Source organism: Oncorhynchus mykiss, chromosome 28, assembly GCF_013265735.2.
Source record: "Oncorhynchus mykiss isolate Arlee chromosome 28, USDA_OmykA_1.1, whole genome shotgun sequence".
Classification (NCBI taxonomy): domain Eukaryota; kingdom Metazoa; phylum Chordata; class Actinopteri; order Salmoniformes; family Salmonidae; genus Oncorhynchus; species Oncorhynchus mykiss.
The window spans coordinates 9,551,565-9,569,066 of NC_048592.1; the positions used below are offsets into that span (position 1 = coordinate 9,551,565).

A 17,502-nucleotide genomic window follows, 5' to 3' on the forward strand; every position below is an offset into this window, starting at 1 on the left:
TCAACGTCTGTGAACGTCTGTTCCACTGCAGGCAGGGGATGAGGAGCGCACAGGAGTTCGCATTGGACTTCCGGACCCTTGCCGCCAGTGCAGGATGGACCGACAGGGCCCTGATCGATCCCTACCGGTGCAGTCTGCGTGAGGACATCAGTCGGGAGTTGGCCTGCAGGGACACCACTCTTACGGCTGACCAGCTGGTGAACCTGTCCATCTGGCTGGATAACCTGCTGGCTACCCGCAGACGTCCTGATCGGGGCCTGTCAGTTCCATCCCCCAGCACCACCGCTCCGATGCCCATGGAGCTGGGAGGTTCTGCGCTTAGGGCGACCGGAGGAGGGGCCGTTTCCTGTTCCATCTGTGGCCGCAGAGGGCACACTGCTGGTCGGTGCTGGGAAGAGTCGGCACCAGGCTCACTCAGAGCCCCCTGTTGCTCGCATGTTTTTGTTTATACATTTTCCTGAGTTTTCCCCGCATTCCCAGCATAAGGCGCTCGTAGATTCAGGCGCAGCTGGGAATTTTATTGACAGAGCATTTGCCCATAGTTTAGGGATTCCCATTGTTCCTGTGGATATGCCCTTCCCTGTGCACGCCCTAGATAGTCGACCATTAGGGTCAGGGCTAATTAGGGAGGTCACTGCTCCACTGGGCATGGTTACGCAGGAGGGTCACAAGGAGAGAATTAGTATTTTCCTTATTGATTCTCGTGCGTGGTGCTGGGCCTACCCTGGTTGGCCTGTCATGACCCCACTATTTCGTGGCAACAGAGGGCTCTCAAGGGGTGGTCACGGAAGTTCTCGGGGAGGTGTTTAGGGGTTTCCGTCGGGGCTACTACAGTGGAAAGTCCAGACCAGGTCTCCACCGCGCATATCCCCTCTGACTATGCCGATTTGGCTCTCGCCTTCTGTAAGAAAAAGGCGACTCAATTACCACCCCACCGACGGGGGCATTGTGCGATAAATCTCCTGGTAGACCCTGCACTTCCCAGGAGTCATGTGTATCCCCTGTCACAGGAGGAGATGGCGGCTATGGAAACATATGTCTCTGAATCCCTGGGGCAGGGGCACATTCGGCCCTCCACTTCACCTGCCTCCTCAAGTTTATTTTTTGTAAAGAAGAAGGATGGAGGTCTGCGCCCGTGCATTGACTATCGAGGTATCAACCAAATCACTGTGAGGTACAGTCAATGCGCGGGGTGCGCTTCTTCACAAAATTACAACATTCTGATATAATCCGCTACACGCACGAGCATGTGTCCCTGGTGCGCAGGATGCTTGGTCGACTGTTGGAGCATGACCTGTACATCAAGGCTGAGAAATGTCTGCTCTTCCAACAGTCAGTCTCCTTCCTAGGGTGCTGCATTTCCACTTCAGGGGTGGAGATGGAGAGTGACCGCATTTCAGCCCTGCGTAATTGTTTGACTCCCCCCACGGTTATTAAAAATGTATGTGCAAATCAAATCAAATGTAGAGTTAGAGTTATGAAAATATTTACGAAATAAACTAAAGTTTAAAAAAAAATACAATAACAATAATGAGGGTAAAGGTTAGTTAAGATAATTTTTACATGTAGGTAAGGGTAAAGTGACTATGCATAGATAATAAACAGAGAATAGCAGCACTGTTAAAACAATGGGAGAGGGGGGGTGTCAATGCAAATAGTCTGGGTGGTCATTTGATTAATTGTTCAGCAGTCTTATGGATTGGGGTAGAAGCTGTTAAGGAGTCTTTTGGACATAGACTTGGCGCTCCGTTATCGCTTGCCGTATGGTAGCAGAGAGAACAGTCTATGACTTGGGTGACTGGAGTCTTTGACAATTTTTGGGGCCTTCCTCTGACACCACCTAGTAAATAGGTCCTGGATGGCAGGAAGCTTGTCCCTGGTGATGTATTGGGCTGTACGCACTACCATATGTAGCGCCTTATGGTCAGATGCCGAACTGCTCGTGATGCAACCAATGCTCTTGTTGGTGCAGCTATAGACTTTTTGAGGATCTGGGGACCCATGCCAAATATGTCCAGTCTCTCCTGAGGGGTAAAAAGCCTTGTCGTGCCATCTTAAGAACTTTTTTGGTGTGTTTGGACCATGATAGTTTGTTGGTGATGTGGAAACCAAGGATCCAGTTGCAGAGGGAGATGTTTTGTCCCAGGGTCCTTAGCTTATTGATGAGCTTTGTGGGCACTATGGTGTTGTACACTGAGCTGTAGTCAATGAAAAACATGCTCACTGAGCTGTAGTCAATGAAAAACATGCTCACATAGGTGTTCCTTTTGTCCAGGTGGGAAAGGGAAATGTGGAGTTCGATTGAGATTGCATCATCTGTGGATCTGTTGGAGCGGTATGCGAATTGGTGTGGGTCTTGGGTTTCCGGGATGATGGTGTTGACCAACCTTTCAAAGCACATCATGCATACTGACGTGAGTGCTACAGGGAGGTTGTCATTCAGGCAGGTTACCTTCACTTTCTTGGGGACAGGAACAATGGTGGTCTGCTTGAAACATGTAGGTATTACAGACTCGGTCAGGGAGAGGTTGAAAATGTCAGTGAAGACACTTGCCAGTTGGTCCGCCCATGCTCTGAGTACACGTCCTGGTAATCCCTCTGGCCCCGCGGCCTTGTGAATATTGACCTGATTAAAGGTCTTGATCAGCTACGGAGAGCGTGATCACTCAGTTGTCCGGAACAGCTGGTGCTCTCATGCGTGCTTCAGTGTTGACTGCCTCGAAGCGAGCATAAAAGGCATTTAGCATGTCTGGTAGGCTCATGTCATTGGGCAGCTCATGTCTGGGTTTCCCTTTGTAGTCCGCATAATATGTCTGTATGTGAGCAAATGATGGAGTGTTTGTATGTGTGTTGCATGTGTGTTTGTATGTGTGTTGGAGTATCAGTGTGCGTTGTGTGTAGGGCCCTTTGAGTGTACATAGAGACAGTGCAAAAAAATGAAATGAACTACAAAGGTAAACTCAGATAGTCCATTTTGCCATTTAGCAGTATTATTTCATTGGGATAAAAGCTGTTCAGGAGCCTGTTGGTGTCAGACTTGATGCACTGGTAACACTTGCTGTGCAGAAACAGAGAGCACAGTCTATGGTTTGAGTGGTTGGAGTCTTTAACGATTTTCCGGGCCTTCCTTAGCTTGGCCCCAGTGATGTACTGAGCTGTCCGCGCTACCCTCTGTAGCACCATGTGATCGATGGCGGTGCTATTGCCATACCAAGCAGCCAGTCAAGATACTCTCAATGGTACAGCTGTAGAACGTTTTGAAGATTTGAGGGCCCATGCCAAATCTTTTCAACCTCCAGGGGAGGAAGAGACCCTATCACACCTTCTTCACAACTGTGCACGTGTGTGTGGACCATTTTAAGTTCTTAGTGATGTGGTCAAAGCAGCCCCGTTGATGTGGATGAGGGCGTGCTCGCCCACATGTTTCCTGTAGTCCACAATTAGCTCCTTGAACTTTACTTGAATACGTTCACGCCCACGCCCACAAAGCGGCCAATCTTTTGGAGTGAAGCGGAGGTGCCGCTTCTGGTCAAAACTTGAAATGACTGGCATGGGTGAAGGACACTGTCTACCGCTAGCACAGCAGGTGGGAGGATGGGGGGACACCATGTGCTAGCTAACTAGCTTGTTTGCTAGTTAGTGACACTGTGTGCTAGCTTGCTAGCTCCCTCCTGATGTGTACTGGAGAAAACAATGCCCAAACATTGGGAGAGAAGGACACGGTCTATCGGTTTAAGGCTAGCTAGCTACTGTTGTTGCCCCCGCCCCTTCTTCTGTGGGATTTATTTGCGGCTGGCTTCCAATGTTATTTTGTATTAACGCCACCTACTGTACTGGAGTAACCCCACCTTCCACCTGTCCTAGCTTCAAAATGTACCAATAGAGATATAAAGAGGGGTTCCTGCAGATGCAGGAATTGCTGGCCGCAATTGCACCCTTCTCTGTAGACTAGCCTACCTGCACTGCATCTGGGTCATGGCTAGAAGGGATCCATCCAGCTTTTGTCAAATTAACGTCAAAACATGTTTTTTCTGTTCATGAAAACTTAAGCGAAACGATACATTTTGTGTGCGTGTCACGCCCTGGCCTTGGTATTTTGTGTTTTCTTTATATTTGTGGTTAGCCCAGGGTGTGACATGGGTGATTATGTGTTTGTCTTGTCTAGGGGTTTTGTAGATTGATGGGGTTGTGTTCGGTGTAGTATTCTAGGTAAGTCTATGGTTGCCTAGAGTGGTTCTCAATCAGAGGCAGGTGTTTATCGTTGTCTCTGATTGGGAACCATATTTAGGCAGCCATATTCTTTGAGTATTTCCTGGGTGATTGTTTCCTGTCTCTGTGATTTGCACCAGTTAGGACTGTTTCGGTTTTGTCACGGTTTCTTATTTTGTATATGTATATTGTTCACGTTATCATCTTTATTAAAGATGTTCAACCATAACCACGCTGCATTTTGGTCCTCCTCTCCTTCCCAGGAGAAATCTCGTAACAGAATCACCCACCAAACAGGACCAAGCGGCGTGGTGACAGGCAGCGGCAGCAGGAGCCGAAGCGAAAACGGCCAAAGCGAAAGCAGCCAAAGCGGAGAGGCGGCGGTTTGAGGAGGCAGCACGGCGGCGCGGATGGAAGCCCAAGAGTCAGCCCACAAAATGTATTGGGGATGGCACAGGGAGAGTGTGGCAGAGTCAGGAGTCAGACCTGAGCCAACTCCCTCTGTTTATCGTAAGGAGCCAAGGAGGAAACCAGAACCAGAGCCGGTGTTGGAGGTGAGCGAAGCAGAGACCGTGAAGGAGTTAATGGGGAAATTGGAGGAGAGAGTTATGAGGGAGTTGCTGTGTTGGTGCATGAGGCACGGAATTCGCCCGACGGAGCGTGTCGGGGATTTGATGGCACCTGGGTCAGCTCTCCATACTCGTCCTGAGGAGAAGATTGAGAAGATTGTGCCAGCCTCACGCACCAGGCCTCCTGTGCACCTCCCTAGCCTTGCACGTCCTGTGCCAGCTCAGCGCTACAGTGCTCCTAGCAGTGCTAACCATGGCGGGCGTGGTACTGGTCAGGCACCGTGTTATGCGGTGGAACGCACGGTGTCCCCAGTACGCGCGCTTAGCCCGGTACGCTACATTTCAGCTCCCCACATCTGCCGGGCTAGGGTGAAGATCCAGCCAGGGCGGTTGGTGCCAGCCCTGCACTCGAGATCTCCAGTACACCTTCACGGTCCGGTCCATCCAGTGCCACCTCCACACACCAGCCATCCGGTGGTAGCTCCCCGCACCAGGCTTCCTGTGCGTGTCCTCGGCCCAGTACCACCAGTGCCAGCACCACGCACCAGGCCTACAGTGTGCTTCGCCTGTCCAGCGCTGCCGGAGCCTTTCTCCTCTCCAGCGTCGCCTGAGCTGCTCACCTGTCATGAGCCGCCAGAGTCTCCCGTCTGTCATGAGCCGCAAGTCTCCCGTCTGTCATGAGCCGCCAGAGTCTCCCGTCTGTCATGAGCCGCCAGAGTCTCCCTTCTGTCATGAGCCGCCGGAGCCGCCAGTCAGCATGGAGCAGCCGGAGCCGCCAGTCAGCATGGAGCAGCCGGAGCCGCCAGTCAGCATGGAGCAGCCGGAGCCGCCAGTCAGCCTGGATCTGCCGGAGCTGCCAGTCAGCCAGGATCTGCCGGAGCCGCCATTCAGCCAGGATCTGCCGGAGCCGCCATTCAGCCAGGATCTGCCGGAGCCGCCATTCAGCCAGGATCTGCCAGAGCCGCCAGTCAGCCAGGAGCCGCCATTCAGCCAGGATCTGCCGGAGCCGCCATTCAGCCAGGATCTGCCGGAGCCACCATTCAGCCAGGATCTGCCGGAGCCGCCATTCAGCCAGGATCTGCCAGAGCCGCCAGTCAGCCAGGATCCGCCATTCAGCCAGGATCTGCCAGAGCCGCCAGTCAGCCAGGATCCGCCATTCAGCCAGGATCCGCCAGTCAGCCAGGATCCGCCAGAGCCGCCAGTCAGCCAGGATCTGCCAGTCAGCCAAGATCTGCCAGATCCGCCAGTCAGTGTAAGGCTAGCTAGCTACTGTTGTTGCCCCCGCCCCTTCTTCTGTGGGATTTATTTGCGGCTGGCTTCCAACGTTATTTTGTATTAACACCACCTACTGTACTGGAGTAACCCCACCTTCCACCTGTCCTAGCTTCAAAATGTACCAATAGAGATATAAAGAGGGGTTCCTGCAGTCAGTCCGCCAGTCAGCCAGGATCCGCCAGCCAGCCAGGATCTGCCAGAGCCGCCATTCAGCCAGGACCCGCCATTCAGCCAGGATCCGCCATTCAGCCAGGATCTGCCAGAGCCGCCAGTCAGCCAGGATCTGCCAGAGTCGCCAGTCAGCCAGGATCTTCCAGAACCGCCATTCAGCCAGGATCTGCCAGAGCCGTCAACCTGCCTGAGCTTCCTCTCAGTCCTGAGCTTCCTCTCAGTCCCGAGCTGACCCTCAGTCCGGAGCTGCCCCTCAGTCCAGTGGGGCCCTCTGTTAGGGTTCTTAGGCCAAGGTCGATGGCGAGGGTCGCCACTCTAAGGACGCTAAGAAAGCGGACTATGACTATGTTGGAGTGGGGTCCACGTCCCGCGCCAGAGCCACCACCGTGGATAGACGCCCACCCAGACCCTCCCCTATGGGTTTAGGTGTGCGGCCGGGAGTCCGCACCTTGGAGGGGGGGGGGGGGGGGGGGGGGGGTATTTTGGCCCTCCTCTCCTTCCCAGGAGGAATCTCGTAACAGTGTGCAACCTCATCATGCACTGATTGTTGCCAAATGGATGGAAACCTAGCTACTGACGTCTTTTTAACCAGGTTTTGCCCACTGGGTTTTGTGTCGGTAAAATTCATTATTCAAGAAATGTCGGTGGAAATGCTTTTATGCATAAATATTGGTATAATAACCATCATAAGGAAGTAAACTTGGAGTCACGCAATGACATGTTGTGTGGTCCTCCCACTACGACTCCTCGGGAAAGCATGAAGTTTATTAGGCGACTTCACAGCATGGTGAAAGTGCAAGGCTTCATGCTCCTTTACAATAAATATCTAGAGTATTTTTTGGTGACATGATCATTGATGCTTGGCTGCCTTTTGACCAATAAAAATAATCTTGCTATTTTGTCCATTACCTTACCTTTTACATAAGCGTGATTACGTTACCATTTTTAAAATGATATCCCGATACATGACTTGCAGGCTTATGTCTATCAGAGCAGAGAGAGGGAGAGAGATCATAGAACGTGAATCTCATTCTGCGCCGAGGAACTTGAAGCTTTCCACCTTCTCCACTGTGGTCCCATCAATGTGTTTTGGGGGGTGCTTGATGATTGAGTTGGAGGCGTGTGTGGCCACGCAATCATGTGTGAATAAGGAGTACAGGAGGGGGCTGAGCACGCACCCTTGTGGGCCCCAATGTTAAGGATCAGCGAAGTGGAGGTGTTGTTTCCTACCTTCACCACCTGGGGGCGGCCCATCAGGAAGTCCAGTCCCCAGTTGCACAGGGCGGGGTTCAGATCGAGCTTAAGCTTAATGATGAGCTTAATGATGAGCTTGGAGGGTACTATGGTGTTGAATACTGAGCTACAGTCAATGAACAGTATTCTTACATAGGTATTCCTCTTGTCCAGATAGGATAGGGCAGTGTGCAGTGCGATTGCATCGTCTGTGGATATATTGGGGAAGGTAAGCAAATTGAAGTGGGTCTAGGGTGTCAGGTAAGGCTTCCTACAGTCGGGAACATGCTGCAAATCTGTCAGTGAACAGCATTCAGCCAAAACAGGCCTTTCACAATATTTTAAGTACAATCACGGGAAAACAAAAAAAAACGTATCTGTCTGTAGGTTTCCAAATATGGTATCAACTTGCAAATAGGTCTATTAAACAAAGAGCATTGTTTTTTTTTAAGTAAAACAAGAGAGAGATAGGCTTTAATTTCATCATCAATACAGACAATATGTGTGTCCCCACACACCTAGGCCTAGGCTATTGATGGATTCAAGATAAGGTCATTTTTATTGATCTCAGATTTTCAGTTTGTCAGTGTCAAAGTAGCCTGTCATTTCGATCCTTTGTGAGGTATTTCAAAAATATTCTGCTAATGTCTCCAGTCATCTAAAATGATGTCGAATTGCATGAAATGGGTTAATAAAAGGCAAAATGAGGCAAAATAAAAAATACATTCCTATGTGCAACTTCTGTACTCACCTATACTCTACTACTCTATGTCAGCACGCAAGAGCGATGATAATACATGCAATGGTTTATTAAAAAGGTGTTTTTATGTAAAGTTTCCAGTACCTCAGAAACCCTCAGGTCAACCCCCTTTCCTTTTTTTTTCTTTTTTCGGGCACCTCCCAATTTAAAAATGAAGCACTGGAAAACATCCAGAGCTACCTTATTTACATAAGTATTCAGACCCTTTTCTATGAGACTACATTTTTTGTTATGTAACTAGGCAAGTTATTTAAGCACAAATTCTTATTTACAATGACGGCCTACACCGGCCAAACCCAGACGATGCTGGGCCAATTGTGCGCCACCCTATGGGACTCCCAATCACGCCCAGTTGTGATACAGCCTGAATTCGAACCAGGGTGTCTATAGTGACACCTACTAGCACTGAGATGCCGTGCCTTAGACCACTGTACCACTTGGGAGCCCAGGTGCATCCTGATTCCATTGATCATCCTTGAGATGTTTTGACAACTTGATTGGAGTTCACCTGTGGGAACTTAAATTGATTGGACATGATTTGGAAAGGCACACACCTGTCTATATAAGGTCCCACAGTTGACAGTGCATTTCAGAGTAAAAACCAAGTCATGAGGTTGAAGGAATTGTCCGTAGAGTTCAGAGACAGGATTGTGTAGAGTCACAGATCTGGGGAAGGGTATCAAAAAAATTCTGCCGCAATGAAGGTCAACAAGAATATAGTGGCCTCCATCATTCTTAAATGGAAGAAGTTTGGAACTACCAAGACTCTTCCTAGAGCTGGCCACCCGGCCAAACTGAGCAATCAGGGGAGAAATCCCTGGGTCAGAGAGGTGACCAAGAACCCGAAAGTCACTCTGACAGAGCTCCAGAGTTCCTCTGTGGAAATGGAAAAACCTTCCAGAAGGACAACAATCTCTTTAGCACTCCATCAATCAGGCCTTTATGGTAGAGTGCCCAGACGGAAGCCACTCCTCAGGAAAAGGCACACAGACAGATTGGAGTTTGCCAAAAGCCACGTAAAGGACTCAGATCATGAGAAACAAGATTCTCTGGTCTGCTGAAACCAAGATTGAACTCTTTGGCCTGAATGCCAAGTGTGACGTCTGGAGGAAACCTGGCACCATCCCTACGGTGATGCATGGTGGTGGCAGTATCATGCTGTGGGGGTGCTTTTCAGCGGCAGGGACTGGGAGTCTACTCAGGATCGAGGGAAAGATGAGCGGAGCAAAGTACAGAGAGATTCTTGATGAAAACCTGCTCCAGAGTGCTCAGGATCTCAGACTGGGTTAAAGGTTCACCTGCCAACAGGACAACGACCCTAAGCACACAGCCAAGACAACGCAGAACTGGCTTCGGGAAACGTCTCTGAATGTCCTTGAGTGGTCCAGCCAGAGCCCGGACTTGAACCAGATCGAACATCTCTGGAGAGACCTTAAAATAGCTATGAAGTGACGCTCCTCATCCAACCTGACAGAGCTTGAGAGGATCTGAAGAGAAGGGTGGGAGAAACTCCCCAAATACAGGTGTGCCAAGCTTATAGCATCATACCCAAGAAGACTTGAGGCTGTAATCGCTGCCAAAGGTACAAAGAACTGAGTAAAGCGTCTGAATACTTACGTAAATGTTATATTTAAGTTAAGTTTCTTCTAAAAGACTGTTTTTTCCTATGTCATTATGGGGTATTGTGTGTCGATTGAGGAGGACAAAAACGATTTAATAGATTTTAGTAGAAGGCTGTAACGTAACAAAATGTTGAAAAAGTCACATCTGAATACTTCTGAATACACTGTAGTAATACCTTTAGCCGTGATGATGTGATTAAATATGATGACGGAGATAGACATCTGGATGTACTGAATCGAGTCCCAGTACAATCCATTATTATGATTGGAGGAGAATATTGGTAAAGGAAAATAGAAAAAGTTGGTCTTACATAAGCTCAGAAAAGCGCCTCTTTCTTCAAATTGCATATTTATACTCAAATGTGTCTCGTCCTACTACAGTACAGCTAACACAGTCTAGAAATGCCGAGAGTTCTTGTGATTGAGGGTGAGGGTCAAGAGTCAGGATTGGTATGTGCCTTAGTAACACCTCTTTGTTAAACAATAACTGAGTTATTCAGACCTCTCCCATTCCTGTTGAGGGGTTTACTACTTCAACTATAGGTGTAAGGAAAGTGAAGGTCTTTTTTAGTGGGCAGCGGCAGGTATTGTAGGTATTGATTCCATATAATCACTTGATTGTCAATTAATTAATTAATTAAATTACCGCCCATTTGGAAAAGGAAAATGCAATAAATATTTACTCTGAGCTGCGCTTCGGTAGGTTGGTGGTAGATGGAAGACCGTGTTGCCAAACCAAGTCCTTTGTCCTTTGAAGAATGTCTCTGGTGGTCAATTGGATACGTTGTAGTAACATCGTTGTGTGATAGACGGGATACTCTGTCTGTTCCTTCCTAACCCTCGTTTTCAGCTGTTGTTGCTAACTCAACGGCTAGGAGGTATCACTTATGTAGTGAATAAGAGTTCAAAGTTCATACCATTCGCAACCAAAGCTCACACTGATGTTGGCTTCGTTCTGTAGTTATTATCTGAACCATTCTGACATCGGACCGTCGTCCTCACATCCTCGGAACAGGAGGTTATATTGTCGCCAAGGCTTTATATAGTGGAGCGAGAAGGGTGTGTCTGAAAAGTTTTATAACCCATGTCTCTTCACAGGGGCGGGCCACTGATTGAGCAGAGCCCTAACCTTATGAAAACACAAATCTCTCATTTGGAAGCTAAAATTACATTTAATCTCTTAACCAATAATTTGATATTCAAACATTTAAATTGAACAACAATTCCATGTGAATCCTATAACTCGGATGTGTAGACTTTCCACTGTAGAGTTTATGTCATATCATTGATGAGAATGTCTCAGATGACAACCGAACTGACATCATATTCATTAAGTACCACCGCATATGTTCAATTGGTCGGATGACCAGAATATAGTTAATTTCCCCCCACCTTCTGATGTTCCCATAATCTCTATGTTAACCAAGGGGTTTTCAAATTTCACATCAGTAGGGTAGAGAGAGGAAAAAGGGGGGAATAGGTATTTATGACTGTCTTAAACCTACCCCCAGGCCAACGTCATGACAGGTGGAATACAGAAGATAGCCCTATTTGGTAAAAGACCAAGTCCATATTATAGCAAGAACAGGTCAAATAAGCAAAGAGAAACGACAGACCATCATTACTTTAAGACATGAAAGTCAGTCAATACGGAAAATTTCAAGAACTTTGAAAGTTTCTTCAAGTGCAGTCGCAAAATCCATCAAGAGCTGTGATGAAACTGTCTCTCATGAGGACTGCCTCAGCAAAGGAAGACCCAGAGTTACCCCTGCTGCAGAGGATAAGTTCATTAGAGTTACCAGCCTCAGAAATTGCAGTCCAAATAAATTATTCACAGAGTTCAAGTAACAGACACATCTCAACATCCACTGTTCAGAGGAGACTGTGTGAATCAGGCCTTCATCGTCGAATTGCTGCAAAGAAACCACTACTAAAGGACACCATTAAGTAGACGAGACTTGCTTGGGCCAAGAAACACGAGCAATGGACATTAGACCGGTGGAAATTTGTCCTTTGGTCTGGAGTCCAAATTTGAGTTTTTGGTTCCAATGTCTTTGTGAGACGCGGTGTGGGTGAACGAATGATCTCTGCATGTGTATTTCCCACCGTAAAGCATGGAGGAGGAGGGGTTATGGTGTGGGGGTGCTTTGCTGGTGACACTGTCTGTGATTTATTTAGAATTCAAGGCACACTTAACCAGCATGGCTACCACAGCATTTTGCAGCGATGCGCCATCCCATCTGGTTTGGGCTTAGTGGGACTATCATTTGTTTTTCAACAGAACAATGACCCAACACACCTCCAGGCTGTGTAAGGGCTATTTTACCCAGAAGGAGAGTGATGGAGTGCTGCATCAGATGACCTGGCCTCCACAATACACCGACATCAACTCAATTGAGATGGTTTGGGATGAGTCAAACCGCAGAGTGAAGGAAAAGCAGCCATCAAGTGCTCAGCATACTGTATGTGAAAACTCCTTCAAGACTGTTGGAAGATATTTCCAGGTGAAGCTGGTTGAGAGAATGCCAAGAGTGTGCCAAGCTGTCATCAAAGCAAAGAGTGGCTATTTGAAGAATCTCAAATACAAAATATATTTTGATATGTTTGAGTTTTTGGGTTACTACATGATTCCATATGTGTTATTTAATAGTTTTGATGTGGTCACTATTATTCTACAATGTAGATAATAGTAAAAAGAAAGAAAAACCCTTGAATGAGTAGGTGTTCTAAAACTTTTGACTGGTAGCGTAAGTATTAAAAGTAAATGTAAGTGCTAAAATATACGTAAGAATCAAACGTAAAAATATGGATAACTTAAAATTCCCTATATTAAGCATGGCACAATTAGTTTTGATTTATTTACGGATAGCCAGGGGCACACTCCAACACAGACATACTTTACAAATGAAGCATTTGTGCTAAGCATTCAAAAAGTAACAGGTGTCAGGGAAAAAGTATGGAGTAAAAATAACATTATTTTCTTTAGGAATGTAGTGGATTAAAAGTACAATTTGTCAAAAATATCAATAGTAAAGTAAAGTACAGATTCTCAAAAAAACTACTTTAGTACTTAAAGTACTTTTACTTCAGTACTTTTCCCCACTGGTTTTACTGTAATGTGATGAAATATCTGGACTCAGGAGAAATTAGACACTGTGACAATTATATTTTTGTTGAATCAATTAGAGCCCATTCATACAGTCAGTCCTAATGTATGACAACCAGCAACCACAATTCATGATTCGTTCCGTTGCCCTGTGGATAATGAAGCAAAGCCAAGAGCCCCCTACATGTTGATGAAAGAAATGCACGAAATTGACCTTTGGAAATCGACGTCATCTTCACGCGTCAACAACAGACCATCGTTTCACATGTGAGTTGTTCTATTAGCTAGCTTGATGTTACATTTTCTAACTTTTTAAAATGTTATTATGTGTCTTGTTTTTGAGTCCATTCATAGTTTATAAGTTATGAGACAATCAAATATACAGACGATTTGAACTGGAAGAGAACGGTCGCAGTGATCTAGCTTGTGAGCTATTTATTCTTATGGGTTATTCTTGTTAGCTAGCTAACGTCAGCTAAACCAAAACAGTTTATTCTTGTTGTTAGCTAGCTAGCTAAACCGAAGAAGATTCCGATTGTTAATGTATTGACAGCTCCTTGAATTTAGGTTGTTCTTAATAGTCAAAAGTGTACTTTCAACTGACAAATATTTTGTCTCGTATTCATGGCTGGTCCGTATTAGTTTAAGAGTGACCAGGGGGTAAGCATCTGCTTTTCATCTTATTCAACAACATGCACATTGTTTTTTTCCAGACAGAAGATACCAGTACCCAAGTAATCAAGTTGCGTTGGTGTCCTTACTTTAAAATGCTGGCGAAAATGGAGGAAAATAACCAGTGGAGAGAGGCAGGATTGAAGAGGAAGTATCCTGAAGATAGAGCGAGAATGAGAGGAGAAGTGAGTGGAAGAGGAGGAGCGTGCGAAAGAGGAGAAGATGAAGGCAGAAATAGAGGAAGAGAAGCAGGTGAACGAGGAGAAGATGGAGAGGGAAAGAGAGGAGGAGCGGGTGGAAGAGGAGGGGGTGAAGGAGGAGGTGCCAAGAAGCGTCTAGATGCCTTGAGTGTGGGATACTTCCGCAGAGTGGGAGAGAGACTCAGCGAAGGCTTCACAGAGGACGAGGAGAAAGGTGAGAGCCCTTGCACAGGGAAGGAGATTGTGTCAATTATGTGCATAAATGTTTGCATGAGCATACAATGCTGTGACCTTTACAACATAGCTTCACATCTTAATTTCTTCCTCCCCTATAGTTCTCTTTGTGGAGAACGTGCTGACGGAGGTCAAAGGGCAGGCTGCCCTGGTTGCCATGGATGTGACAGGAAGTGTCACCCTCCAGCGTCTGCTCCCATTGGCTAGCCCCGGCCAGGTGGGGGAGGTGCTGGCTGAGCTTGGCGGAGAATCTGGGTCCGATTTTAAGACAGTGTCATGTGACAAATGTGGGGGTCATGTCTTGGAGAGCGCCCTCAGACAGATGCCCAGATGGAGAGGTGAGTCTGATTGTGACCAGTCTGAAAACAATTTCTAGCACCTGAAATGTCAAGATATAATAGAAGGACATGAAATGAATCTCCTTTATATTGTCTCTTAGAAAAGAGCTCATCAGAGGAGGAAAAGACAGCTACCACAGAAGGAGATTCCGAGACGGAAGAGGGGGATTGTGGGATACTAGAGGCCCAGGTTCTGTCCCTGTGTCACGTGGTGATGGAGCACTGTGCAGAGTTCATCAGACACACACACGGCTCCCACGTGGCCCGCACGCTCATACATGTACTGGCAGGCTGCCTTGGTCCAGCCCGCACCGACACAGCACGCCCAGGTACACACACACGCACACAATTATCCAAACACACTCATACACACAATAACTTATCTTGTCTGTGTATTTTGTTCCAGGTGTAAAGGACAGGAATGTCACCACTCAGCTGACCTACTTTGAGGCGCCCACATCATTCTGGTGGGAACTAAAAACCCTGTCTACCTCCCTGATGGATAATGTCAATGGTAAGTCTTCTGTCATCAAGCTACAGTACATTGAAAACCCTCATTGCACTTCGCAGTACGTCTTCATAGTAGATCTTCATAGTACATATAAAAGCAAGTCACAATGGCATTACATGACCTATCTCTCCACTTCCATCAGTGTGTGTGACTGATGCCGTGGCTAGTACAGTGTTCCAGACCATGTTGACGGTGTGTCACAGAAACCGACCCAAGCTCTGCAAGCTGCTCACCAAAGGTATCGTGGAGTACCTGACATCACTCAGCTCTGCTCCTGGAGTCAGGTCAGTGAGATTTCCTCGAGACATTTGAGTCCATGTATCTTTGCACTTTTTTTATCAGGGCCCGGACGATATATATTGCAATATATTTCCATGCCAAAAATGAAAACACAAAGTAGACTCTTTGTTTGTTTAAAAACCTGCTGTATGTAAAATATTATGTGCTGTGTCTGGGAAAATAAATAAATGTGGCTGGATGACATCATAATGATGTTTGTTTAAAACATTAGGGCTGTTTTCCTGAAGAATTTAAATCCACTTCGTGTTTGGTTTCCTTGCCACGATACTAACGAGTATCGCTGTACTGGTATCATCCCAGCCCTACTTTTTATACGTTTGGTTTTATTGTCTTTGTCTCTCTTTTTGCGTCTTTCTCTTAGTCCTCTCTTGGTCTTTCTGAAGGACCAGGCCTCCAGTCGGCTAATTGAAATAGTCCTCCAGTTATCCCACAAGGCCTTGCTCCGTGACCTCTATAAGAACCACCTCAAGGGTCAGCTGGTAACCCTGGCCATCCATCCAATCGCCAACTTCCCCATACAGAGACTGACAGCAGCCTCCACCAATTACAAAGTGGTATGCCAATATGTATACCCCCTATAGTTATTGCTGTGATTAAGTTATATGTATGCATCATGGTTACTTAATAGTGTTATTCATACAGATACCATACTATTAGTCCTGAAATCCATAAGATGGTAGATACTGATGAATTTAATCTGTATTTACCAGGGTACATGATAAAACAGAACAAAAGTTTACAATGACAGTGGTAACTCTACCTCCACTATTTGACTCTCCCTTCCTCCCTCAGTTCCTGAAGGTGTTTGATGAGCTAGCCGAGGGTTTGGAGGCCATCTTGGCAGCAGGTCACATGGGTGTGATCGTCCAGCTGACAGACAGCTGTGCAGAGCGGGAGGAGAAACAAGGAGAGATGATGCAACGCCTCCTTAATGCTTTTCACTGTGCTGAACCTGCCTCTCGACACACGGCCTGCCTGCCTCTCTTCCTGTCCCTGCTCACACACGAGGTGTACTACAGCTCCGAGGCAGTAGAGGGCAACACACAAACAGAGGTATTGGTCTCAAAGTTCCCAAATGAACTTGATGTTCTGAATGCACCCACCCACCCTACTTTGGATCTGACACCAAGCATATTGAGTGTCTATCCATAAAAAGACCAACACTATCGTCTTTTGTATTCCCTCTTCCCTCCCTAGCGCCCCCTATCCTCTATCTGTTACCATGGCTCACGTCTGGTCCAGTCACTGGCCAAGTTCAAAGACCGCTCCCTGCTCCTGAACAGCCTGCGCTCTCTGACCCCCGCTGACCACCTGACCCTGGGAACTGACCAATCAGGCAGCCACGTTCTGCAGCTCCTGGTGACCTCCTCCAGCGATAAGGGGAGGGGAAAGATCCTGAGGAGACTGGAGGTAGTACTTGCTGGAGAGATGATAACCAAAACAGTACTTCCTCTCATTGTTAGTCATGGTCCAAAGCTGACTGTTTTGTTGATCACATTCTCACAGCAGTCCCCATATCTCCTAATCCCCACTGTCTCCCTGCCATGTCCTTTCTTGGCTCCCAGGGCCAGTATGTCCAGATGGCCTGCTCCAGGTATGGCAGCCGTGTGTTGGAGGCAGTCTGGAACAGCGCCACTGTCCCCCAGAGACAGAGCATCGCTAAGGAATTAGGTAAAAATCGACAAAAATGTGTCAGTGTTGCTGAAGTTTAAGTTGTCACCCAAGAATGGAGCTGCTAGTAGCTACTCACTAGTTTACTGGTTAGTATTGATTTCATTGTGTTGGGGGTTGTGGCAAGCATATAATCAAATTCTGTCTTAGGTTGGACCACATAGACCAACGTTTCCCAAACTCGGTCCTGGGGACCCCAAGGGGTGCATGTTTTGGTTTTTACCCTAAAATAATACATTTGTCTTCAAGCTTTGATTATTTGAATCAACTGTGGTGCTAGAGCTAAAAACCAAGGTGTGCACCAATTGGGGTTCCCAGGACCGAGTTTGGAAAAGCTGTTTAAGACCATGTGTTTTGTTTTTAATGTCATTCTTGCTCTTTCTCTCTTTCTCAGTGCCTTGTGAGACACAGCTTAGATCAGGCCAGTTTTCTCGTCACGTTTGGGCCAAATTTGCACTGACCCACTTTGTGAAAAGGAGGGCCCAGTGGCAGGAAGTGCAGACGGGTGAATCGAAGAAGAGGAAACTCTTTAGTGACATTCTGGAGTGAGAAATTGTGCTGGGAATTGTCTTCTAATGGAATTTCAATGTGATTTTTCTACGCGATCAAATAAAAAGTATATAAACATCCA

The 17,502-nt window shown here is 46.9% G+C and overlaps 1 protein-coding gene across 2 annotated transcripts; it reads left to right on the forward strand.

Annotated features, from left to right (window-relative positions):
* The first annotated feature begins 12,831 nt into the window (after positions 1 to 12,831).
* On the forward strand, positions 12,832 to 17,502 carry LOC110508469 (nucleolar protein 9). Of its 2 annotated transcripts, none has more exons than XM_036966724.1 (11): positions 12,832 to 13,212; positions 13,659 to 14,031; positions 14,153 to 14,389; positions 14,491 to 14,718; positions 14,796 to 14,903; positions 15,043 to 15,184; positions 15,562 to 15,754; positions 15,993 to 16,253; positions 16,398 to 16,610; positions 16,766 to 16,871; positions 17,266 to 17,502. In XM_036966724.1, the coding sequence occupies exons 2-11, from the start codon at positions 13,713 to 13,715 to the stop codon at positions 17,418 to 17,420; spliced, it is 1,962 nt and encodes a 653-aa protein (XP_036822619.1). In that variant the 5' UTR covers positions 12,832 to 13,212; positions 13,659 to 13,712; the 3' UTR covers positions 17,421 to 17,502. The 2 variants fall into 2 exon arrangements, with proteins under 2 accessions (XP_036822619.1, XP_021444678.2); XM_021589003.2 differs by having other exon boundaries at positions 13,200 to 13,371.

Excerpts from the sequence above, each read along its gene's own strand:
- LOC110508469 (XM_036966724.1), top strand. The coding sequence starts at position 13,713 with ATGCTGGCGAAAATGGAGGAAAATAACCAGTGGAGAGAGGCAGGATTG. Across the intron at positions 15,185-15,561 it reads AGCTCTGCTCCTGGAGTCAG|TCCTCTCTTGGTCTTTCTGA; the intron begins GTCAGTGAGATT and ends TCTTTCTCTTAG. Across the intron at positions 15,755-15,992 it reads CCTCCACCAATTACAAAGTG|TTCCTGAAGGTGTTTGATGA; the intron begins GTATGCCAATAT and ends TTCCTCCCTCAG.